The sequence below is a fragment of the Gloeophyllum trabeum genome (assembly GCF_000344685.1).
Source record: "Gloeophyllum trabeum ATCC 11539 unplaced genomic scaffold GLOTRscaffold_00020, whole genome shotgun sequence".
NCBI classification, from domain to species: Eukaryota; Fungi; Basidiomycota; class Agaricomycetes; order Gloeophyllales; family Gloeophyllaceae; genus Gloeophyllum; species Gloeophyllum trabeum.
In genome coordinates, this window is record NW_006920429.1 from 43,340 (window position 1) to 68,450 (window position 25,111).

The following is a 25,111-nucleotide window of genomic DNA, read 5'->3' on the forward strand; positions in this document are numbered from 1 at the left end:
CCCCCCGCCACTGCGCCCCTTGTCCTGACTCTCGGGTGGCGGCGACTGCGCGCCGCCACCCTCGGCCAGGACATCGAGGCGAAGTTTGTTCTCCAAATGAGGCAAATGTAGATGCATTAGCCAATAGAATGCGATTATCCAGGATTACGGAAGCGTATTACTAAGCAAAAGACCGAACTACATGTACTGTCAAATACTTACAGTGCCTTGCATAAGAAACTGAACATCGCATTTCCGCGCGCGTTGTTTGTCCGCGCCAAATATACCCTTTTCGGGTATCAGCAAATGTGCGGCAAAGACCCATCGAGAGGGAGGGTAGCTAGGCATACAGGTGGGGGCAGAGTATAATGATTTACAGCCCTTAGTGTAGTAGTAGAATATACATTTCATGCATTAGAGCATATTCGGTGTGGTAATTACTACGGGTGGAGCTCCCAAGTAAGGGAATTTTGATGGATTTAAGCCACCCCATTGGCCCCACGCTGTGGTAATTACCACAGCGAATATGCTCTATTCTCTGAAGCCTTTCGAGCCGTCTCGGGGCGTCTGCGAGTCCCTGCCCAACAAACGGTCCCGCGAGAGGCCTTCCGGACCTACCCGAAAAGGGTATATTTGGCGCGAGCAAACAACGCGCGGGGAAACGCGATGTTCAGTTTCTTATGCAAGGCACTGTATAAGGATTCTTCCCGACAGACCCCTCCTCCCGACTAGCGTGGGAGTCGGGGAATTGCCACAACGCGTCCCACCCGCAGGAAACGCACAGCAAGTCTCTTCTTCCTCGCGCATCGTACGGTCCAATCATAGCCCTGTTCGCCTGCAATCACTTCGTCGAAATCTCGGTTGCTCTACTCTTCAACTGGTCTGCTCCGCAAAGCGCGCTCGTACAGACACCATACGGTCTCTCTTCGTCCGACGTGCGCGAGGATTTCCTCCCTGCTACTGGAGGCGCCCTCTCTGTTAGCCTCTTGAGGTGCGATGACCCGCTACTTGCTCGTATGAGAATCCAGGACACCACGTACGCGCGGGTGCTGCTGCAGTAACAGCCTCCCGCCCTCAGTGGCCTTATCTACACATCCTGCATCAGTCGTACATAGTGAGTCCCACTTACGTCGAAAACGGGTACTGGGAGCTCCCGCATCTCCGCCCGTTCCAAGTCGTCTGTCCTCGAGTACGCTTGGGCTGGTATCTCGCGCCCCCTACCGCCGACCAACCGACCCAGTCGTGGGGCCGAACGCCCGACTGGTGCGGCAAAAGCCAGCTGCAGAGAACCTCGCGCCCTCTGCTGTCCCGTAAGTCAAATTGCCCCACTTCCTCAAGTCCTCTTCCGCACCCCCCCTCTCTCTCCCATCACCCATCACGCCCGCACGCGCTCAATTCTCCACGCCGTCCGCGCGCGCAACCCCAACAATCTCCTCAGTATTCACAGTCTTACTTTTCCAAACCCCCTTATGACTTTGTCCAAACCTCTCGCCCCGCTCGCCCGCAAGTCGAGGAAGGCGCGCTGCTGACCACTCTCGCCTCTCGCGCATGCCACTTCCCACCCGCCAGCTGCACTCGCCCCGCGCGCGCGCGGATGAGAGCCGCCCCTGCGGTAATCGCTCGCCTCCGACGCGGCTGTCTGCCGCCGGAGCTCCCCCAGTTCCCCACGCTCGCTGCCGGTGCGTGGTCTGCATTCCACGGCTCTGACTGTGCGCCTTCACTCATTATCCTGAAACCCCTCGATGTCATTCGGAGTCGTCAAGGTATGTCACGATGGGGAGAGAGGGGCTGCGATTCGTTCGGACGTGTACGGTGTCCACGCCCCTCATACGTACTGTAGTATGCTGGCTACGAAGCCCCGCTATCCGCGCATCTAGCAACCTACGCCTCATCCGATTTCGTGCTTCTCGTAACTCTCGGCGAGGCAACTCATGGAGATCTTACGACAAGCCACTCTCTGGGTGCCACGCCGATATCGATGCCATGCTTCACGTACAGTTGATGCTCACAGGTTTCTCGCATACATATGCATATCCAACTCCTGAAATACCTCCGGCATTGTTGGGGTCGTTCTTATCAGTACGCTATCGTGGAGTGATAAAACGTGATGGCTGGATGTGCGTGGGTTCTGCTCCTGCTTCCGGGGAATACGAGGGCTGCCGACATACATCATATCGCAGGGGTCCGTTATGAGCCGCGCACGGCTGTCGAGCGTTACGGCGGGTATACGAAGAAAGTGCAAGCCTCGCAGTCACTGAACATCCTGTATCTCCCTGACTATGGCGCGGTGAACGCAATTAATCGCATCATTATTGCAGCCGGTATGTGCCCCCCCCCCCGGTTCTAGGTGGATACATACCGAGTCTGCTGTACCTGTACGGTGCCGTTGCAGGGAAAGTATAATCCTCGGTAAGGTTCCACCTGCACTATTGGTCGAAAGCGGCATAGTTCGCTGCGCGTCTTGTGAACCACGCCCCATGGGCGATTATTGCCAATCTGTCGCTTGATATTGCTCGCCATCCGGTCCATGCTGCCGAACGAAAACAGACTGCAACGTCAGGAGCCTCCCGATGACAGTACTAGGACGTCGAGGCTGTCGCCCCGGAAGGGAATAGTGTGGAGAGGAGTAAGGTGGATAGATTAAATGTTGTTTCCAGGCCCCAACGTGCCTTCTACTGAGTGCTTTTCTGGATAGGAATTCCTCGACTTGACCAACAGGCAGAGTCGGGAGTGCAGACATAGATATCTCAACGTTTGTTCGGGTTGCTGCCTGGCAGCATCCCCGGCGCGATTTGACGCAGGTCTGCATTATGCCTCAGGAAATACACGATTTAGTACGTGTACGACAGACGAGCAGTACATCTCTTGTTGACTCGTCTGGTGGAATTACTGCGTGGAGCCATGATAAAAGGCGCGTGGTCAAGGACGACTTGCCCGCCACGGAGTGGAAACGGGGTCGGGGTCGGGGTCGGGTAAATATTGTAGATGTAATGCTGAAATCAGAGCATACGACATACCATACAGGACGGTGATATGATACAGCACAGTACATCCAAGGCTAGAGCAGATGCTTCGTCAGGACATGCACATCGTGCTGCTTCAGAGCAGGAAGACGCTTGCCCCCTCGATTGGCGAAGCTTCATCCGCGAGCCCGCTTACTCCCCGACGAATGCGCTTGACTCTGGTCCGAAGCCTCCGCTCCGTGGAGTGAGCGCTTGCGTTTGCGAGAGCAGCTTGGGTTCGCACCTCCAGGCTGCGCGGTGCCGGACATGCCGCTCTCCTGAGCTGATCGCGTAGTGGATGTTTTGTCGCTAGCTGTGATGTTATTCCTTTGCGTCGTCGCATCGTCGTCCAGCTGGTAAGGGCGAGCAGGGGGATCATCTTTGGGCCAGTCGGGGGAGTCCAAGGCATCCTCGAAAAGTTTGAGGACAGCGTCGTGCGTCAACTTGTTACGATACTCAATGGGAACCTCGTCTGGCAGGTAATGAGTCCGCACTAACTTGCCATACTTGCGGAGGCATTCAGTGAGAGGTGCATGTCCGTCGACCGTGATGGTGGTGCAGCGTGTAAGAACGAAACTTCCTTTGCCTTCGCCATCTTCTCCGTCGAAGATTCTGGCCAAGACAGGGATGTTTGTCTTGGTATGGCGTCCAGCGGTGTATATCAGAACCCAGTAGACGGACTCAAGATCATGCCACGCTTTATGTTGTCCATCACTCTCCAATTTTTGCTGGAGAGCAACGGCGATGAATTGGATTGTCCCCTATAAGATTACGAAGGTGTGACTAGCGCTATACCCGAGATGTAGATCGTCACATACTGTGATTCGTCGTAGATCCGATGTGGCCGTCTTGTCATTGAGAAAGGCCGCGTATTCAGGGTCAATGAGGAATCCCTTCTCGGTATAGGTTTCGTTGGGATAAGCATTGATCATGATATTATTGACGCTGATGTCGCGATGGAGAATCTTCTTAGCGAGCATGCCCTCATGACCTAGAGTGGTTGTTAATAACAAGTGCATGTTGTAAAGAATGCACGCACCTTTGACGGCGTCACGTACGGCTTCCAGTAGTTCACGCGTGGAGCGAAAGCGGGTCAAAGGAATCCCCACAGACTCGAGTATACACCGATAGTGGATGCGCTCCACATACTTAGCTTTCAGTCCAGCTTTAGTGCGGAGTTCGTTGAGCGATGATGCACAGGTGCGATGGGTATTGACGGCTTCCTTCGGCGGACCACTGTCCTCCGTTTCCTGCGGTGGACGAGGGACGACGTCGACGCCACGTCTACACCGGGCAACGCCGAACATATGGCCACCTTCGTGAATCCTCTCGTAGATCTCTGACTCAGACAGGCGGTCGGAGTCACGCCACGAGTCCTTTATGATAACGTATCGTTCAGGCTGGTAGCCCTCGGCGTGACGCGAGTCTATGACGGCGGTCTGCATGGCGAGCCAAGTGCGAGTGCCGCGTCCGTGGAGAGAACGAGAAGTGAAAAGAGGTTTGCCCAAGGTAACATACTTCTCCGCCCATCGCGACTCCGATCTTGCTTCCTCGTTCAAAGGGACAGAAATCAAGAAACTGCTTGAACGCAACTCTTCGTCCTTGATCACTTTCATAGGATCGATGAGATTGTCTTTCATGGCATCGTCGAACTTCCGCTTGAGGATGGGGCGCGGGATCGCATCGGGGACCGGGCAAGTGATCGTGGTGTCGATGCCCGTGCCAGCGAGTCCGAAGGTCGAGAATCCATATAAAAATTTCACCAAGGGCTTGCAGTCGGCCTTGTATGCGAAAGATGTTGAGAATGTTACTGCCGAGCGATCCCACCGGTAGAAGCGCGCGATGTCCTTATAGAACCCGATGCCAATCAGATGACAGCGAGGTCGGGCTTGGAACGCCACCGTGGCCTGTTCCATTGTCCGATTCCATGTCGCAACGTGACCTTGGGCCATCCGCGTCGTCACTTTGTCCTCCTGGAGTGGATCTTCTGCCCGGGTCTTTTTCACCTCGATGATACCAAGTGCTTGCGTCCAAGGCAGGCCATCACCCTTGTCATTCTTCAACCGTATGTCCAGATCAGGCGCGATTTCGCGCAAATTCTGGTCGCCACTTTGCAAGTCCCTCGATACATCCTGGACGTAAAGGTCGAGAAGATTGCCGTCGGCATTCAGGGTGTCGAAAACATACTGAAGAGCGTTGCTCTGCGAGGCATGAGAAGAAATGTCAGAAAGATTCGCGGCAGAATGAAAACATGAAAAGCATACGATCCGAGCATACATCGGCCTCTCTCGATTGTGCTTAGGGCCTAGCTTAACTTTACCTAGGCGTTGCTGGAATTCTTCCAGGTGCGTGTCCTTGAAAGTGTCAAAAACCTCGTTGTGCTCGGTATTCGGGAAACAGAGGCTGAGAAAGCTGTCTAGTTTCATCGCACTGTGGGTGTGCTTGGCAGCCTCGGAGCCAGAGACGGTTCGATGGAATCCTTTCTCCCTCTTCGACGACTCATACTGAGTAACGCTTGTCAGACTATCCTGTAATTTATGGGGCGTAGTGTGAGCGGGTTTTTTGGTAATTTTACCAGCGGTGGGAGTCGCAGGAGCGTTGGAGACGTTGGCGGCAGCCGATTCAAAGGTGGCATCAGGCGTCGTAGGGCGTGGCGAGTCGGGTGGGCCAGACGACGGCGAAGGCGGAGCCACAGAAGGGGAAGGTGGCGGGGGAGTCGCCATGTTAGCAGCGAGCGGAAAGGGACCGTAGGGCAAACACGCACCGGTTCAAGAAGTTGTTTAGAATATATAGTCCCACGATATTTGTTTGTCATCGTTTGCTGTGGCACAATCGATGGTGGTGAGCGAAGTTCAAGGGCGAGAACAAGAAACAATCACGTGATTGCATTTGTCACCGTCACGTCTCTTCTTCAGCTAATGACAATGACAGTGACAGCCACCTTCCTCCGGCTTGTGGCATCTTGTCCTGAATATATGTTACATTGCGATTGCACAGGAGAGAATGTCTTTCAATGCATGTTGGGTCATGCACCATACCGATACACTCTTGCGTGACTTCGAACTTCCCCTCACAGGCTGTGAGGGAAAGAACCGGTGCGGGTCGCGGGTATGGATACCGTCGGATACGCGTACGGGTAGCACCCCGACGTACCCATGACCCGCCGGGTGTCAAAAACGCGCCGCCATACGCGGTTTTGGAACCAAAACCCATCACCAAACCCGTACCCCTACCAGACCCGTGGACACGAGTTGAGCGGGTACGGGTATGCCCTCGGACACTCGGGGGTATACCCGTGCCATTCACCGTGGGCGCCCCTTCTTGGGTAGCTCCTGAGGACCTATGCCTTATCATATTCACCGGCAAGTTCCAGTTCCCTGACCGTCTCTCACTCCGGATCTTTCGCCTCTGGAGTTGCTCCTTTGGCATGGATGTTGTCTCTTCGCCATTGACAAAGTTTACCGAAGATGGCCTTATCATCGAGCTGATGGTAGCAGTTGCGACTCCTCGAGCTCAAGTTATTGACTGCTGGGCGGCCATAGCGTTGGCCGGCAGATGGCTGGGGCTACGAACTTTCCAATCTCGCGAAGCTGATACCGATCCGTGAGGTGAGATTCTGATTACGAGTCCTGAGGTACGAAGGTCGAGTCCTTACGCGCAAAATATGCCCGCGTGCCGAACGTTGTCGGGCGTGAGAACTTTTTGTGCCGAGAAGTCGTGGGAGTTATATTTTGTATTGTAGACTACACTTTTGAAACTCAGATTGAAAGTCCGTTTGTATGTGAGACTACAAAACCACTTTTGGCGCGTTTTTGTAGTCTCTGCGACCATTGTTTGCTCGTTTGCGGACTCAATTTTTTGTCATGTCTCGTTTTTATGTTCTATTATTTGTGGTGTATGCTATATGCGTCTATGATAATATTTTTGTGAATTTATTGATCGTGTGTCTTGTCCTGGTCCGCTTGGAGTTTTCGGTTTTATTGCTTATCGTGGGAATTGACTGTTGTAGTCACTTGTAGTCGGTGGCTGACACCTTCCGACGCGTTGGTCGAGATTCCTGTCTTCTGATTGGTTGACGCTTTATTTCGGTACTGGGACTTGCCTCGTCGCATTATCTCTTACTTCGGTTCGCTCCCGATAATCTTATCTACTCTGCGTCCCTAGTCTGCCCACTCGATCTTGTCTGTGTACACGCAAGGCGTTACCCAATCATGGTCTCATTCTTTGCTTTGCTATGCTTCCTTCCTTCCCCCTCGTCCAGCCGTCTGCATTCTCTGCCCGTCAATTGTTCTCGCGCGCTAAGGGGTTCCTTGCTGACGCCCAGAGTCATAGAGTCATATTACAAGGTGCGTGTGCAGCTAATAGCCTATCACTTGTACTGATCGGACTAATACCTCATTACAGTGCCATCCAATACTGAGATGCTCGTATTGGTACGCGAGTATCTTGAGTGGGACAGTCCGACTTTCCTGTGTCGGTGTTCATGATAGCCACATAATGGTATGTTTCTATCATGGACTCCTACACTCGAACTGATCGAGACCACACACAGGGCGTCCGAGACCGTCTTTGCCGGTAATCGTTGCCTGTCAATCTTAGGCAGCCGTTCAATTTGACTATTTCGCGATCCTCATTTGTGTGGGGCAGCTTCTATCCGGTCCATCGCGCGGTGAGTACAGCTATGAGCTGTGCGGCAACTGGCTACTCGCCGTGGGAGGTACTTCAGGTTGGGGAGGGGGATATATCTTGACATACGCTCGAAGTACTTGATTCCCTCGCGGAATTTTCACTATCTATTATTTCTTGGTCTGCTTGTATTGCTGATGTAATGTACATGTACTGTATGCGATCTGAGTAGGTTCTGCGCTGAAATAAACGTCTTTCTACTGTCCGTTCTGTTTGGCCTGATGAATCGCCTGAAGTTTGGTGACGTGCGGGGACCACGCTTTACCGACTTCCTCCACGAGCGCTTTGATCTCTTCATATCCTTGTGCGTTCATCTTGTGTTCTAGTACGTCTTCTAGTTTTGTCCACACTTGATCGGTAATATCACGGCCTGAAGTTCCGGGGAAGATAGCTTTCTTCGGATTTTGATATGCGACCCAGGTATCCTCCAAGAAAAATAGGTGAGAGTTGCCAGTAAGAGACACCAGTATGTTGAGGAGAGACCCTTGTTTACGCCATAGAGCTTCTTTGCCGCCTTTACGAGGATAACCGAGCCATTCGCCTAGGGTATCGAGCGTAACACTGACCGCGTGTTCGATGGCGTTGGACCCGACTCTACACGCCGTTGTTGGTTTGATCTTCTTTATCGATGGCGGCACCAGTTGTGGTAGTGTCCCTTGACTGTCGAGCTCCAAGACGTATGGTTGTCGGTCTGTTTGATGGTCGTATATCGTCCGAGTCAGTTTTGCCAGCCAGTTAATTTTCTTCTCGAAGAGTACGTCCTCGCAAGCGTTGCGGCAGTCGATTTCTAAAAACCGCCAGGCTTTCCAGGTCCCCACCAAGATGGTATGCTTTAGTATACGGTCCACGATCGCCATAGAAGATATATTCTTGTCTGCTTTGTGGAGTTTCGCCCATATTCCAGGTAAGTTCATTGCCATTTCCGATGCTTCTATGTTGTCCGATTCCTGATATGCGAAGGTTAGCAGACTTGTTGAGATGGCCGCCAGCTGAGAAATCGACGGGAGTCCGTATATCGACCGTAAGTTGGTCTTGGCGGATGGGGCGATGGCAGTTAATCTTTGGATTTCTTGTTGTAGCTTGTTCTTGTCTAGTAATACGAGAATCTTGGCTTGTTCATCGATCTGGAGGGTATCGGCTATGTTTGTGGTCAATGATGGTTTTAGATTCTCTACAAATTCTCTACAATATATGATTTGCTCACCCGTTCGGTTTTTCTTATTTCTATTTGCGCGTGTGTCTTGGCGTTCGGTCCCTCCTCGTGTATCGTTTGCTTCGGTGTGTTAGCGGTATATAGATATTGTACTTGAATATTATACCTTCACCCGTCTCGTTTTCCTTGCGTGTCTGACTTCTCAGCTGTCTCCCTGAGTTAGTACTGGAGCTTGCTTCTCCTCCGTCGTTCGGTCGTTTCGTCGGCCTGTCTGGTAGATCTTCATTCATTTGTCTTCCCTTACCTTTACCTTGAATTGTTTCTTCCGGCTCCGGTTCATTCGTCTCTTCGTCTGATTTTGTTGATCAGTGAATATATGCGCCGTATGGCATTGACAACGACTGGACTCACCACGGTCTTTCCTCTTGCGCGGACGTGGGTGGACTCCGGTACTAGCTGCGTCTTCGTCCGACTCTTCGTCTTCGTCCGACTCTTCTTCTTCGTCTAGCTGTTCTACATCTGCGTTTGTTATTACATCAGTATATTATGTATTTCGGTAATACAGTGTAAATCCTACCTCGTTCTTTCCTTGTACCCGGACGTAAGTTCAGACTTTGAGTTGGTTCCGCCTGAGGCACGCGGACGTCTCGTGGGGGGGCTGAATAGTTTGCGAAGTATATTGTATTAGTTATTTCTAGCGAATAAGCATACTAATACTTACCTCTCGATGGTAGTCGACCATCCACGGCCTCGTGTCCTCCAAGGAGGAGTCGCTGATGTCGAGTGATATCTTCCCAACACTTGGTGATTTCCGCCGTACGTGCCACGTCGACTCGCGTTTCATCGATTTCGATTTGTTCGCCAGTTTCGCGATCGTATACCGTCGCCCCTCTTGCAAGAGTACCCGGATCGATCCGTATCTCAAACCTCTGATCGTGGTTCACAGCCTGTCGAACAGTACCTGAGAGCAGGGTCAGTAGGTACTCCGGCTGCCGATTCCCGCCGACCACATGTCCGTCTTGAGCGATCGTTGCGTGTTCGTGCCGTGCAATGGCTGCGACCGGTTTCCACGTCTCAGGAGTTACTTGAACATGCTTCTGTTTGTCGCGTCTGGGGTCGGTGTATACATTGAGTACGCATTCTTCAATGCGCGTGAGTTTGTCGGTTTGATACAGAACGGCGACAACTGAATAGACATCCTTGGGGACGTCGGGGATCCCTCTCGGTGCGACAGACGGAAGGCGGGAGTGTAGACGTCGTCCGGAGAAGGCGAGCGTGGTTGCGTATTCCATAATAATGTAGAGTCCGAATTCTAGTAGAAAAAAGAATGCAGAGGAACATTGTGCGGGTGTTGGCGTGAGTACGACAAGTTGTGTAAATGAGCCTAGTTGATCATGTCCGTCCGGGTGGATGTCAGCCGCACGACCCAAGTCTTGCGCGAAGCCATCCCGTCCGTCGTCGGCAATGGGACGCGACACGTTGATTTGACAACCTGTCCAGAAGAACCTGTTGTTCTCGTGACCCAAGGGAGGGACCTTACGTTCGAGTCCGTATGTCTCCATGAGGTCTGTTCGTTCTTGTGGGGCCAGTTTCATCGCGAGACCTCCGTATTCGGTTACCGTCTTGTCGTAATTAGTGGATTGACATGCCCGCACTTATTGGATTCTAAACGTACCTGGAGAAGTTTAATTCGGATGTCCTCCTCCGGTGCGGTCTTCGGATCATACTGCATGTTCTTGCCGGGATGAGCGAGTGCCGTCTGCTTTTCCACCGTGTATCCAATGCTATAGCAGCGATTGCCTTGATGATTGTACGGCTTGGAGTTGTCCCGGTACAGGCGACGTTCGAATGCAATTCCCCCGGTCCACTTGCGATCTACCAATGACGGGGGAGACTCTGACCTTTCGTCTGCCGGCCCCAGTACCTCCTCTACCGTCTTCGCCATCCTCTCCATCGTCTCGTCCGTCGCGAGGTTATGCTGGCGTAGTATCCCCTCATTTGTGACCCACCCTTGTAAGTCGTCTTCTTTTGCATCCATGTCCGTGCCTTTGTCGGTATCCGTCTTGACGATACGTAGGAACACCGCCATACCGGGTTCGAGCTGGACGTACCCGGCCTTTTCTACCTCCGCCGGCGTACGCGCGTCTGTAGGTAACTCGCGTGCTTTGTATTGGGCGATTCTGTACCGGACAATTAACAGTCAGGACATTAATTAGACGGAGAACGTACTTTTCCGTAATGCTGTCCTTATCAACCATAATAAGCACGACTAAAGCATCGCCCCGGGGCCACAGCGGGTGTGCACATTCATTGACGCCGTACCGCAAGTAACGTTCACCGAGCGAGGTCTCGATATAAGCCGGAGTCGGAGAGAGCTTGCTGCTGGAAGGCGCCATCTAGAATATCGAACTGTAGCTTATGATTTACGAGAGGGTCGGCGTACGTCTCTGGGCGGAGGGGGGAAATCCTGTCGAGTGTGACTGTACCAGGTACTTGAACGGTGCGGACTTGTGAAATATTGTGAAGTTGTGTTTCACGACTTCACAAACGTATATTACCTGTTTCAGCCGTTCCAGCAATTATTGTCACAAACATCGATCGAAAGGTATTGGAACTTACTTCACATTTGAACTAATGACGTATGTTGTCTCCCATTTCCCTACATTCGCATTTATACTACGTCATACCTTGGTTTATACTTCAACAGAGAGTTTGAACGTCCTTCACCAAGGTATATCGAGAGACTTAACTTATTTGCCTGACTTGAAAGAACGCCATTTGATCTAATCGTGCCGATGTTATTTTTGCATTCTGATTTGCTGGTTTGTCTTTTCGTTCGCTCGATGCCGATTGTCATTTTCTATTTATTTGTAGGGGCGCGATGGTGTCAGAAGGATGTTTTATTAAGGAGTACCTGTATCTAAACCTAGTGGCGTAACTTGAACTAAGTCCGAATCCTGAGCGTCTGTTCATCGTGCACTGCTTTGCCACGTGTACAGATCGCTGGAGATCGTACTCCGCGCCTAAGTCCGTAATCTAGTTTGTTATCTCAGCGTCTTTTCCACGTTGCTTCTTCTAGATCTCGGATCAGTGGTTGTCGAGATCTTATCAAGTCATCTCTTCTATTTGTCTATCCTTATGTTCGGTACGCCACAACTTCGTCGAACAGCATGCCAAAATATCAGGCATTTGATGTGTGCGTATATTTGCATCCATACATATTACATGAACTCATTGCTTAATCGGACACCATCTTATCTTGTGCTTCTCCTGCCACTCGCATCTTAGAAAATTGTCGTCTTGTGTCTTCGACATTTGGGTCATGTCCCGCGCGTCTCTTGATTTTAGGTAACGCTGGCTGTTTCTCTTGCGCCTGGATTGTTGAGCCACCCGAATTGACATATACAGCCTATGGCAAATGTGAGTTTAACTGATCTTGTGAGTCGACAGGCACTTACGTCTGAAAACCGGGCATCCATCAAGGTGAGAGACCTTAGTACCAGCGCAACGCGGAATCGCCCGCTTTGTCCATTCTGAGGTAGTACCAATACTGATGTCTCGGCCTCCACAATATCACCAGGCCTGAAGATGGCCGGATCGGCGTTCAAATACCTATCAATATTCAGGTGAGTAATATCCGGTATTTATGGGCGGATTCCACTTACGTTAATTTCCCTTCCTCCTCAACAACTCGGTAGTAAGTGACGTCGTTGTCGTCTGTATGCACCCATCGATCGTCGCTCAGTTTGCGGAGGATACCTTCCGGGTCTACAAGATCAGAAAAAGGTACGTCGATGTCAGCCTGATTATGTTTCCTAGCGCTGAAATATCGGTTGGATATCTCCAAGGTAGGGTGTCCATCTGTGTTGGACGGTTGCCACTCGCTGACAATCCCTTCCTTGAAGAACCGCGATACGTGTCGACTAAGGTACTGTACTGCATCCACGTTCCGCTGGAATGTCTGGCTGGAGAATCCTGTGAGTCGGATGCTTTGTCGTAGATAAGCCTTTCGCCGATTCTGATTAGGACGGATACTTGATGTTGGCGTATAAGTACTCTGTTCTTTCTTCAAAAAAATTATACTCACTAGATTGGCTCTATCTGCGGCGGTAAGTCCTTCGCTGATAGGATTCCTTGAATTCGAAGTATGACCTCTTCGTATGACCCATCTTCGTCCGGATGGAACGCAAGACGCCGTACTTTATTGTCTTCGCTGCCTGGAGTCAAAGTAGTCCCGTGACGTATCCTATCGGCCTGACATAAAATGAGTGAGTGATTTATTCTCTTGAATTGATCTCTTTGAAAAAATTACGCTGTTCACAACCACAGATAATTGCTTCCACTTTATATCTTCAGTTTCCTGTTCAGCCATACGCGTGATCCAATTAGTCAACGCTTCGGCTTAAGTATATTGTTAATGTAGGAGTGACACAAGATATAGTGCCTCTCACCAGCATCCGCAGTGTTATACGCAGGCGCCATATGAGCGTACTATGGGGGACGTGCCTCTGCCGTCCCTACTAACTTTCTTTATTACTGGAATCTGTGGCTTTAGTTCTTAGCCGAGTTCCGGTCCGATGCGTGCATGGGTGGCAACCGTACCTGGTCTTATCGATAGTTATCATTTCATCTTGTCTTTCCGGCACGTCCTCTCCCTAGTGACTAGGGCTATTTTCGTCATTTCGGGTGACTTGGCTCTGGATACAACGACAGGCCCACATGTCCGCGGCACTCATGTGATTCGTGTCTGCCACAAGTTCGCGTATTGGTCAACCAGGCGGAATCTTATGGCGCCATTTGTAGCTCTGGCAAATATAAAAAGGTGCGGTATCTAATGCTTTGCCCTATCTCGAAATCTCCGCCCCTCTGAGCTTTCTGAGCTTTCTTTGACATGACCGAAACTAAATCCGTCGGCGAAGAGACTCCTACGAGGTAAGCTTGAGCTACCATATTGCGTCTTTGTCCAGTGTCTAATTTTACTCAGAAAAACGGCTAGAAAGCCTGTTCCTAATCGACAACGCGGAAGGTGAATTCCTTATTTTTGAATAAATCATATCTGCCTATTTTTATGTTTCTTTTTTATATCAGTCCTGTTGAAGTCTCCCGGGTTACAAAGTCCACTTCTGCCAATACTATTGAGGCGACGGAGGCGGACTCTGATGGGGAGGCGGTAATCAGTATACACTCGGACAGGTATGTACTTACAATTCCTAACCTACGTCATATTTACTGACTACATTACTAGCGACGACAAGTCTTTCCCGGAGTTTGCATCTCAGGTTCGCAAGGTTGGCGGAAGCAGACACACGCCGGTAAAACCCAAGCGCCGCGACGCCAAAGGCAAAAGTCGGGCCATTGTCAGGTCAGAGGATGACCAAAGCGAGCCGGATATAGAAGTGTGAGCGTATTGCACCCTTTCTGTCTTCCATCTCTAATTCCTTAACAGCGCCCAAGCTAAGAAGAAAAGCAGTGGCACCCGGGGGAAAAGTACCTCCCAAAACGTTCTCCAGGAAGAGTTAGAGGGCGAAGATGAGTAAGCTAATTGTATATCGCCTTTATATTTGATCTAATTTTATTGTCGATTAAGAGAGTTCCCGTCAATTTCTGAATTGGCCGCGTCAACCGTGCAAGTTAAGGGTCCGGCTGTCACCCACGTCGATAAAAAAATGTACGTGTTATTGTAGATCTAAAGATGCTCATGCCTTGATAAAGACCATAGTTCCGTCAGAGGTACCAAGCGCAAGACGGAGATCCAAGAGCACGCCGAAGGAGACCATGACAGCGGTGTGGAAGAGATTTCGGTGAAGCCAAAGGATAACAAGTGGGTGTTCATTCCCTCCATATACGCACTTTGCCTAAAAGTGTTGAAGATCGGCTAAACGGACTAAGACTACCGGCAGCCCTGACAAACCCTCGATGAAAGGACACAATAAGTACGTGTTCACAATGTCTAATCCATACGACAACTCATCCAGATACGTTCAGTGATCGCAAGCCTGAAGTCAAACGTGAGAAGACCCCATCTCCTACTCCGGCAGGCGGCAACGTCGAAGACGGAGATGGTCTCCCCATTGTGAAGTATGGTATTATCTTAACCACATATTATTGATCTAATAAATCATACACAGAGGCTTTGGTAGCGACGATGAAAATAACAGGGAGCAAGATGAAGAAGAGGATGTGGTAGAAGTCCCCGTTATTAGGTACGTGGTTATATCTTTGTTTCACTATATAGTATTAAAAGCAATCCTATGCAGAGGTCGTCAGTCTCCAGTTACCCCGGAACCTGCCGTAGCGGCTCCGGTTGTACCGTATGTGTTACTTTATTCATATATAGCTGGTATTAAATCTTCTCTAGGACGGTTCCCGATCCCACTTTAATCGAGGAATTGATGGATCCCCTTCTGAGGGATACTTATAACAATCTCCCGCACTTGCAGCGGTGAGCACTTTGATTGTTCGTCCACTTATTATTTTATTTATTTATTTGTTAGATTGGGCCTGTTGGAACCTTCCTATGGCCGATACAGCGACGGCGGACAGGTAATGTTCAGTGGTTGGCGTAGCATTGTCAAGTGCTATCTGCACCCGGGGTGCCAAACCGCCTTGGAGGGAAAGCAATGCAAGCACATGGATGAAATCATGCAGTACGTCTTGCTATTTGCTGTTATGTGCAAATTTTCTAATGAGACAATTAAGGTACATCAAGATGGCCATCGTCTTTGACCGCAAAGACACAGCGCGAGACCGGTTCATTAATCTGTCCAGGATTTCCCCCGATATCTTACTTGCTTCCACGGCGAAAGGGGCCACCTTGCATGTGAAGCCCCTAATAAGCAGACCGGCTCTGTGCACCTCCGTGATATTGGTACGCGAGTCCCATTTAACGTCCTATATACAACACGGGGACTACGTCCAGAAGTACATTTCCGGTATTTTTCATACCATTGAATGGGAGAGGTTTGCCGCGGTGGTGTGTGAAGCATATAACCGTCCTGATGGCATGAAGACTCGACTCCAAGGGAGTGTAATCCAATTTACCAGTAGATCTGTCAAGGTGTCCGGTAGGTTTACTAATATGATATTTATATTCACATTACTGATTGCCGCTGCATCTAGACTTGGATGGTGGTAATGATGAGCCTTTGCCCGCTCAAGACATCCCCGGCTTGTTCAGTCCCAAGAAATCCGGTCGGACGGAAAAGGCTTCTAAATCCTCGTCTTCTTCCAAGGCGCCTGGTACTCTGAAACCCGTCTTAGAACCGACAGACTTTAGTACGTGTCTAATTTTCTCGCTTTCCCTGACTGTGTATTAATTGTACTTTAGTTCCTGTATACGATGCACGTCTTGAGATTCTCGACAGACCCCTTGATTTCAAGAAACTAATTGGTGACATTCCCTCTCTGAATTTGCCATTGTACCGTAAGGAGATCCGTCCCCTTTCTGCTGCCTTGGTAGTATATACGGTGGGGCAATGGTACGGTGGAACAGGGCCGGTAAAATATCCTAATCTGTCTTTGAACGTGCAGTGGGTAGTGCTTCTCAGTAGTCCTCCCATGTAATTTGTATCGCAGCCAAAGAATGTGATGTTGAATTGTTACGCTATTCACCATAATTGGAACAAAAACATATCCCATTTAGGTAACTTACATAATGACTATATATATGCCGCACGTGGGGTGGCTGGGCTGTCACGTGTTACACCGGTGTGGAAAGTTGTTGCGCCTTCCTGGTTCATCACCGTCTCTTCCTCTCAGTTGTCAAATCCAAACATAACTTACCTTTACTCAGCTGCTGAATGAGAAGTGCTCTTATGTTTTTAACTACCTGTTGGTGGCTTTATGCCATTCTCATACTTACTGCCGTGGTTCCTGGGAATAACTATGGAGTTTCTTCCACCTTGACTGAAAATGTACTGTTAGACGTAGCATACAACACAGGACTACCCTGTCTCCTTGATCAGGAGTGTTCTCCGGCAATTAGCCAGCTCCATATGGGAGAGATTCACAGAAGCTATACCTGTACCCTGGAATGGGATTGTGCTATGGATTTCAATCGCCCTGCGGACATAGACATTGAAACTTTAAGCCCCTCCTGCCGGAATGACTTGACTCTACATTTGGATTTCCATATTTATTATTTAAATCATTATGGTAACTCCAAAGAAAATATAAATTTCATTTATAAATCTCATGCAGCTGTAGTCTCTTACTTATTGTACTCCCATAATTACTACCCAGTTCTATGCAATCCTCCAACTAAGATGTGTACAATTATTAAACTACTACAATATAGGAATCAGATGCTCAGGCATGATTTTGCTGTGCGTTATTACAATATAAACAATTTATTCTATAATATATATGGGGGTAGATTAAATGTGCTAATTTTTAAAAGTGAACCATACCGCTCCCTGGAAAACAGAGTTCTAAGTGAAAGTGAGAGTAAATTGAGCAGCTCTGAATACCCAAGTGGTGGGGGGTTAAAAGGCCTACCTAGGGTGTCTTTCACTTCCCAGGAAATCCTCAGATATGAACACCAATATTTAACCACAGGATCTTCATCCGATGAAGGCAAATTGCAGAATATGGAATTCAAATTTCTGGACTATATGTCTCTAACTCAGGCATCAAACATATATACTAAATCCGACAATGTTGTTATCAGTCATATTCCCTTGGCAAAATTGTCTGTCAAGCTCCCCCTGACCAAATTAAGGAATATAGCTAAGTTACATGATATCTATATAAATAACAGAATGGCTAAAGCTCAAGTCGAAAATGCATTATTGATGCATCAATGTCAACAATGTCCTAATATGACTGCTATATTCCTACCTGTGGAACCTCCCAAAGTACGAACAGGAAGTAACACGAAACATCATAAAAACAAACCAATAGACATTATAACTGAAGATATTAAGTTTCCACCCAAACCACCATCTAAAGAATTACTACAGAAGATTATACATGGTTTCAGTTCTTCTCAAAACCCTGTTCTACTTGAGGAGTCAGGTTGTGCAGTGTGTGGAATATTATGTCCTATATCACAACTGAAGCCACTGAGGGATTACAAAGATAAGCTTTCATTACTTGAGGACAATGGGAGAAATATAACGAGGATGGAAAGACATCGTAAATCACAACCTATATCCCCTATTCCAGGACCTGTAATTAATAAGAAATTAAACAAAATCTGTCCTGCATGTGTTACTTCTCTATCTAAGGATAAACCACCTGATCTAGCTCTAGCTAACGGATTGTGGGTAGGGGAGGTTCCACCTCAATTACAGAATTTAACATTCACAGAGAAACTATTGATAGCCAAAGTCAGACACAATCGCTGCGTAATTAAAGTTACCTCGGGTATGCATAAAATGAGAGCAAATGCCATTCTTTTTGCCAATCCCATACCCAAGGTATATCAGACTCTCCCTCCACCAAAATCAGAACTAGATGAAGTCCTTGCATTTATTTATACAGGTCCAGTACAACCTACAGATGAAGAATTCAAAAGGACACCATTATTAGTAAGTCATAAGCGAATATCCGATGCTTTAGAATGGCTTAAGCTAAATCACATTGACTACGCAAATATTGATATATCCTATGACAATATCAAATCGTACCCAGAGAATTCTCCTCCAGTAGTTGTAAGTTATCATCCCCAGTATAAACCCAAAGACGCATTGGCTAAAAGCTTACATGATTCTGGAGAAGAAGAAGAAGGCACATCATCTGGCCCTTGTCCCTTAGTTGTTCATGGAGTTACCGGAGAACAACTGCATACAAAAAGCTTAAAGTCGCTGAAAGCACTTGCAGTGAAACATCTGACGTCTGGAGGAAAAGTTCTGGCAATGGGACATGCAGAAAACCCAGAGTCTATATACAATAATCCACAGTTATATCCGCAAGTATTTCCCTGGTTATTTCCTTATGGATTAGGAGGTATTGGTCAACCAGGTTATTATCATAAAATATCTGAGCTTGCTCATAAAAGGCACTTGCTAATGTATCATGACAAAAGATTCCAACGAGACGAATACTTCCCCATCATTGCTTTCAATCATGAACAAATCAAATCCAGTACCACTGGAGGTTTTCTACTGGCGGAAAGACAATCATTCAATGATATCACGAACAGACTTTTATCAATCGATAAAACAATATTAACAGATTTGGCCCGTAGACTATCCAACGGTGACCATGTTAAACCCAAAACACCAGAGGAAAAAGCCTGTTTTCAACTTCTTAGTGACCTGGATCATATAGGAGGACATGTGGATGGATCAGTAACAAACAAAAAATACATGAGAAATGAAATCTGGTCTCTAATCGCCTACAAAGGGGCACCATCATGGTTCATAACTTTTGCCCCTGCTGATGTAAAACATCCAATTTGTCTTTATTACGCTGGGTCAGATGAAGTGTTTAAGCCTGATATCATCCCTGACGATGTTCGAGCCAAATTAATTGCCAATAATCCTGTGGCTGGTGCTCGGTTTTTTGATATGATGGTTAAACTATTTATCAGACATGTGTTAGGAGTAGACAGTGATCATGATGGATTATATGGAAAAACAGCGGGATATTATGGCACGGTGGAACAGCAAGGTCGTTTGACATTACATTTACACCTGCTCCTATGGGTTGCCAACTCTTTGAGCCCCCAGGAAATCAGAGACAGAATGTTGGACAAAAATTCGACCTTCCGTACTGAGATGATCCAATATTTAGAAGGAGTTCACCAAGGTGAATTTATAGATCAAACGAAAGAAGAAGTTAATAATGAAGTAAGTTATGCGGCATCTCATCCAACATATAAAGATCCCACTGAAACCCTACCTGATCCACCACCCTACCCCTGTGATCATCCTTTTGCAGAGTCTTGTAATGTGTGTGTGTCTAGTAAATCATGGTGGTCTAAATTTAAAGATACAGTCAATGATCTATTGCTCAAATCCAATATTCATCGAGAATGTGATGATCGGTGTTTGGTTAAAGGAGTGTGCAAAGCTAGGTTCCCTAGACCACTAATAAACGAAACACATGTAGATGAAAACACAGGATACATTGAAATGCAGAAAAAAGAATCAATGATCAATACTTTTACTCCAGCTTTAACATACCTACTAAGATCTAACTCAGATGTCACTAGTTTGTTATCTGGCACAGCCCTTAAAGCCGTTGTGGCATATGTAACAGATTATATAACTAAAACCCCTTTAAAGACTTACACTATATTTCAGACAATAAGAGATGTGTTTGATAGGCAATCCTCTATACTGGGAGGCGATCTCAGAGATCAAGAGAAAGCTCGTAAATTACTGACTCAAATAGTCAACTCCTTGACTGTGAAAATGGAGATTGGAGCACCCATGGCATCTGCTTACTTACTAGGTAATCCAGACCACTACACCAGTCATAAATTTAAAACTGTATTTTGGAAATCATATGTGGGGGAAGTTCTTCAGTGCTGGGATGAACCATCAGGAGTAGACTCACCTGATTTGAAATCAGTGGCAAAGAGCAAAGTCATGGTCCGCAAAACTAAAGATGGATATACACCATACAGTGTGGTTATGGACTATACTCATCGGTCAAGAGAATATGAAGATATCAATTTATATGACTGGATTAGATTATCACGAAAGAAAACAATTCCAAAAACAACAGACAAAGATAAAGAAATACCTGATAACACTGATGATGATGCATCACTTTCTGGATCTGATGAAGATCCTACTATAGATAATAGAGAAGCTGAAGGTAAAAAGAACAAAAAAACCGATCCATATGAATTAACATTTATCAATGACCATCCTCAGCGTAACAAACACTATATCATGTTAGTGAAAGAAGGGTTTGGTGTAGTGCCTAACTTCATTGGAGGATCTCTACCTAGACGTGATGAAGGAGATCGGGAATTTTACTGCACTACAATGATGACTCTATTTCATCCTTGGCGGACAGGTTTGGATCTAAAATCAAAGGACCAAACATGGGACGATGTGTTTCATGCTCACAACTTCACAGCACGTCAAGAACAGTTAATGTCATACTTCAATATTCAATATGAATGCTATGATGCCAGGGATGATTACGCTAGACAAAAAAAAGGGAAAAATAAGGCTATACCAGGGTTACCGAATATCTCGGGAGATGAACTTGATGAAAGACATAACCTGAATGATGACCACTCTTACTCTGGATTACATGATGACCCTCAAGTCCATAATGCTGCTGAATTTGAAAAAGTTGGAAATAGTACAATAAAAAGAATACATCAAATGGAAGAAATGGAGAAGATACTAAATGGCGCGGGATGGTTAGAAAAATGTCCCGAACAAATCACAATTGATACGCCGTCGGGATCGAACTCCATTGAATATAAAAGTAAACAACAGTGGACAGAGCTTATTCAAAATAAAAAGACTTCCATACTAGAAGAAAAGGAAAAACATCGTCAAAGTAAAGACTCAAATGATAATGCCCAAAACAAGATCAAAACAAAATGGAATGAAGTAAAAATAGTCGATCAATCCTATCTGTTGAAAGAATACTTCAAGTCAAGACCAAATGTAGCGAAATTGCAATCAAGAGTCGTTAAAGAATTTTCATTGCGTCCAGATCAAGCAAGGGCATTCCATATAATTGCGAACCATGCCAGTGAACCACAGAGTGAACAGCTAAAAATGTATTTAGGTGGTATGGCAGGAACAGGAAAGTCACAAGTAATAAAAGCATTAATGCATTACTTTAACGAAAGAGGTGAATCACACCGCTTCACTGTGATGGCACCAACAGGCTCAGCAGCCGCTATAGTGGGTGGCTCCACTTACCACTCTGTTTTAGGTTTCACTGATAATTCTGATAAAATCAACAATTCTTCGTCAGGCTTAGCACAAGTACAAGCAAAAATAGATGGGGTGGAATACATATTCCTAGATGAAGTCTCAATGATATCATGTCATGATCTCTATCGAATCTCTGCCAGACTCTGCAGAGTGACTGGAAATGCAGATGATCCATTTGGGGGTTTAAATGTAATTTTATGTGGTGACTTTGCTCAACTACCGCCTGTCAATAGAGCCCCATTGTATAGTCACCGTGTAGGAACACAAGTGAACAGAGGAATGGGGCCAACAGATCAAGAGTCTGCATTAGGAAAAGCCCTTTGGCATCAGTTCACGACCGTTGTCATTCTCAGGGAAAACATGAGACAAAAAACACAAACCAAAGAAGATAGTAAATTAAGGCGGGCACTTGAGAATATGCGATATAAAGCTTGCACTATACAAGATATTGACTTTCTGAGGTCCAGAATAGCAGGGAAAACAGATAATAAGCCAAAACTGTCACAGCCAAGATTCAGGCACATCTCTGTTATCACAGCCCGCAATATACATCGAGATAAGTTAAATCAACTGGGATCTACTCAATTTGCAGCTGATACAAATCAACAATTGCATCATTTCTATTCCGTTGACAAATGGAAATCAGACACAACATCTAATAAAAGTAAAAACAAAAGCAGAAGTAAAAGTAGCAACACTTATCACTCAGAAACTATTGATGATGCAACTCAGAATATATTATGGAACCTTCCACATGATGCAACAAACCATGTACCTGGAAAATTATCTATCTGTATAGGCATGCCTGTATTAATTAAAAAAAATGAAGCGACTGAATGCTGTATCACGAATGGGGCAGAAGCAAAGGTTGTGTCTTGGCACTTTGACAGTTCATCAGGTAAACCTGTACTAGACACACTGTTTGTTGAATTAGTAAATCCTCCTAGGACAATACAATTAGATGGCTTGCCCAAAAATGTGGTACCTTTGACTAAGCACACTTCAAACGTCCAATGCAAAATGCCAAATGATCGTATAGTTTTTGTGTCACGTCAACAAATACCAGTCTTACCTAACTTTGCCATGACAGACTATGCATCCCAAGGAAGAACAAGACCCAATAATGTGGTTGATTTACACAACTGCTCCAATCACCAATCATATTATACATGCCTATCTAGAAGTGCCTCCGCTGAAGGCACAATCATAATTCAAGGATTTGATCCAGCAAAAATTATGGGTGGAGCATCAGGGTACCTACGACAAGAATTCAGAGAACTTGAAATACTAGATCATATAACTAAACTAAGATATGATGGTCTACTACCAGGTCACATTCAAGGTCACCGACGCAATACTCTAGTTCGTGCTTATCAAATCTGGAAAAAGGATGACTGTCCAAAGCATGTCCATGCCGCTATTAAATGGTCAAAAACAAATCCTTTACAGCTGACTGACTATGTTGAAGACGCTCCCTGGAAACTATTGACGGAAAAAGAAAAAAAAAGAAATCAAAACAATGAGATTCCAGGTGTGACTTCCACACAGATACCTAAACAACCTGTAAAAGGCATATCGACATTGACAGAAAAGGCCACAAATGACGTGGAGATCACTGCTACAGAAATGCCTAAACAGCAAATACATGACAAACAGCCATTACCAGAGAGCAATATAAAGAAGCCAAATATCCCCTATGATCAAATAATCACACAAAGACAGAAACAACCAATTGGTTTTATCTGGAACTCAAGCTACACTTGTGCATATGATGCGGTACTTACTATCATTTATAATCTGTGGGCAGAGAAAATAAATAAATGGAATTCAAAACTCAAATTCAATGAAATACTGATAAACCTAACTGCAAACTTCAATGAAATTAAAAATGAACAAATGACTATGGAAGTATGCAGAGATAGACTACGACAAACCTTACATGGCATAAACCGGAATCAATTCCCTTTACAAAGAGGAGAAGGAGCATCCGTAGGAGATATCTGCAATAAACTTCTACAAACTCAGAACATGGTAGAAATACTAAATACTTGTAAAGTCTGTGACAACCAGACAATACAAGATCGGAACAATTTACTCTTTGATTGTCACAATATAATTCCTATAGGCCAAATAAGCAGAGGCCAACTAGTCAACAATAATCAACCATCCTCCATAATAGAATGGCTGGGAAATTACCTAGGTCCCACAGGGATAGAAGGAAGCTCCAGACACTGTGGGAAATCAGTCACCAATATAATTCAATTAAAAGTGGCACCTCCAATGTTTGCATTCCATTTATTCACACCCAATTTGAAACTAAACAAGAGCTTCCGGATGAATATAGGAGGACAAAAAAAATACTACTTGACAGGAATAATTTATCATGGTGATTATCATTTCAACTGTCGGTTCATTGGGAAGGATGGAACAATTTGGTACAATGATGGCATGGTCACAGGAAGAAACTGTATAGAAGAAGGCAATCTCACATATACAGACTTAAATGATTTAAATACATGCAAAGGGAAAACAATAACTATCGCTATATATTCACGCCGCTACTAAGGAAATGACAAAAAAAACTCAGGACTCGTAACATGCCATGCAACGCAGTGGCCCACACCCCCAAGTTACAGAAATGTGGTACTCGGATTCTAATGATTGCCAGTGTCTCCTCCAGGACTGCGTAAGTTTTCCCTTGATCTCCCTACATGCCACTTCTCACCTTCAATGCCAGCTCGACTGGGGCTCCTACATGTACACGAAGCCCGTCTTGTGATAGGTCTCTCCGATACCCTTCCGAGTGTCACCCATGACTATGCGTCTACATAGGTGGGGGAGAAAGTTCCTGTGTTGCAAACTGGAGTTCCTTTGAATTCTCCTTCGTTACGTTCCCCTACTCCTCAGGCTTTGCGCGATTTCTTTTGTTAGAGAATCACAATTTACAAGCTAATGGCTTAGCGCTCCTGTAGACTTTCCGTGTCTCTGTACCTCTCAAATTCTGATGGGGACTTCAGGCAATTCTTTACCCCCATCATGGTCCCCCTCCTTCCCTCCTCCCATAATGCAGTCTAAATTCCATGCATCACTTCCACCTACCCCTGGCTTTATTGTGGTCTTCGCTTACTATCACATGTCAGAAATCAGGAGCTCTGGCTGAGGTGGCCAGCCTTTGTATAATATATAGCAATATCGGGGCATAAGCTGGCAACTTGTCTGCCTCAGTCTCCCCGCAGCTCATTCCCTCTCTGCGATCACCTCATCTTTTCCCCTCTCTCATTTTTCCCCTGCCTTCTGTTCCCCCTTCCTCCTCCTCCTCCCTCCTCCTTCTCCGGCGGGGCCGCTGTTTGCCGCGGCCCAACACGACCGTGTGCGCACGTGGTAATGTGTGCTAATGTTTGGCTGCCACGTCTAACTGACGATTGACGAGAAGG

At 46.7% G+C, this 25,111-nt stretch overlaps 11 protein-coding genes across 11 annotated transcripts; 8 read left to right on the plus strand and 3 right to left on the minus strand.

Annotated features, from left to right (window-relative positions):
* Positions 1-3,118: 3,118 nt before the first annotated feature.
* Positions 3,119-5,704, minus strand: GLOTRDRAFT_141475 (uncharacterized protein; the record flags this gene model as incomplete). Its single annotated transcript, XM_007872816.1, has 4 exons — positions 3,119-3,742; positions 3,800-3,972; positions 4,021-5,182; positions 5,246-5,704. The coding sequence occupies 4 exons, from the start codon at positions 5,702-5,704 to the stop codon at positions 3,119-3,121; spliced, it is 2,418 nt and encodes an 805-aa protein (XP_007871007.1).
* A 2,160-nt stretch (positions 5,705-7,864) lies between these two features.
* On the minus strand, positions 7,865-11,415 carry GLOTRDRAFT_96965 (uncharacterized protein; the record flags this gene model as incomplete). Its single annotated transcript, XM_007872817.1, has 9 exons — positions 7,865-8,805; positions 8,987-9,172; positions 9,232-9,339; positions 9,398-9,478; positions 9,542-10,442; positions 10,496-11,000; positions 11,050-11,216; positions 11,248-11,327; positions 11,379-11,415. 9 exons carry the CDS (start codon positions 11,413-11,415, stop codon positions 7,865-7,867), a joined length of 3,006 nt encoding a protein of 1,001 aa, XP_007871008.1.
* Positions 11,416-12,164: 749 nt separating this feature from the next.
* GLOTRDRAFT_50439 (uncharacterized protein) lies at positions 12,165-12,978 on the minus strand (the record flags this gene model as incomplete). The annotated part of the gene is made up of 3 exons (XM_007872804.1): positions 12,165-12,432; positions 12,486-12,854; positions 12,908-12,978. Coding segments are annotated over 3 exons (708 nt in total), but the record flags the coding sequence as incomplete, so codon positions are not given.
* Positions 12,979-13,711: 733 nt separating this feature from the next.
* On the plus strand, positions 13,712-16,383 carry GLOTRDRAFT_133848 (uncharacterized protein; the record flags this gene model as incomplete). The annotated part of the gene is made up of 16 exons (XM_007872818.1): positions 13,712-13,752; positions 13,805-13,846; positions 13,909-14,013; positions 14,066-14,218; positions 14,267-14,353; positions 14,408-14,488; positions 14,540-14,641; positions 14,691-14,753; positions 14,806-14,898; positions 14,949-15,023; positions 15,078-15,131; positions 15,179-15,262; positions 15,315-15,467; positions 15,520-15,884; positions 15,940-16,095; positions 16,148-16,383. 16 exons carry the CDS (start codon positions 13,712-13,714, stop codon positions 16,381-16,383), a joined length of 1,890 nt encoding a protein of 629 aa, XP_007871009.1.
* A 1,256-nt stretch (positions 16,384-17,639) lies between these two features.
* Positions 17,640-17,858, plus strand: GLOTRDRAFT_50503 (uncharacterized protein; the record flags this gene model as incomplete). Its single annotated transcript, XM_007872819.1, has 1 exon — positions 17,640-17,858. A coding segment is annotated over one exon (219 nt), but the record flags the coding sequence as incomplete, so codon positions are not given.
* Positions 17,859-18,197: 339 nt separating this feature from the next.
* On the plus strand, positions 18,198-18,845 carry GLOTRDRAFT_25525 (uncharacterized protein; the record flags this gene model as incomplete). Its single annotated transcript, XM_007872798.1, has 1 exon — positions 18,198-18,845. A coding segment is annotated over one exon (648 nt), but the record flags the coding sequence as incomplete, so codon positions are not given.
* A 123-nt stretch (positions 18,846-18,968) lies between these two features.
* On the plus strand, positions 18,969-19,430 carry GLOTRDRAFT_20069 (uncharacterized protein; the record flags this gene model as incomplete). The annotated part of the gene is made up of 1 exon (XM_007872795.1): positions 18,969-19,430. A coding segment is annotated over one exon (462 nt), but the record flags the coding sequence as incomplete, so codon positions are not given.
* Positions 19,431-19,466: 36 nt separating this feature from the next.
* On the plus strand, positions 19,467-21,494 carry GLOTRDRAFT_25513 (uncharacterized protein; the record flags this gene model as incomplete). Its single annotated transcript, XM_007872797.1, has 1 exon — positions 19,467-21,494. A coding segment is annotated over one exon (2,028 nt), but the record flags the coding sequence as incomplete, so codon positions are not given.
* Positions 21,495-21,779: 285 nt separating this feature from the next.
* GLOTRDRAFT_50522 (uncharacterized protein) lies at positions 21,780-22,943 on the plus strand (the record flags this gene model as incomplete). The annotated part of the gene is made up of 1 exon (XM_007872820.1): positions 21,780-22,943. A coding segment is annotated over one exon (1,164 nt), but the record flags the coding sequence as incomplete, so codon positions are not given.
* GLOTRDRAFT_50507 (uncharacterized protein) lies at positions 22,914-23,588 on the plus strand (the record flags this gene model as incomplete). Its single annotated transcript, XM_007872821.1, has 2 exons — positions 22,914-23,282; positions 23,334-23,588. Coding segments are annotated over 2 exons (624 nt in total), but the record flags the coding sequence as incomplete, so codon positions are not given.
* A 423-nt stretch (positions 23,589-24,011) lies between these two features.
* GLOTRDRAFT_50397 (uncharacterized protein) lies at positions 24,012-24,242 on the plus strand (the record flags this gene model as incomplete). The annotated part of the gene is made up of 1 exon (XM_007872801.1): positions 24,012-24,242. One exon carries the CDS (start codon positions 24,012-24,014, stop codon positions 24,240-24,242), a length of 231 nt encoding a protein of 76 aa, XP_007870992.1.
* Between the last annotated feature and the right edge of the window lie 869 nt (positions 24,243-25,111).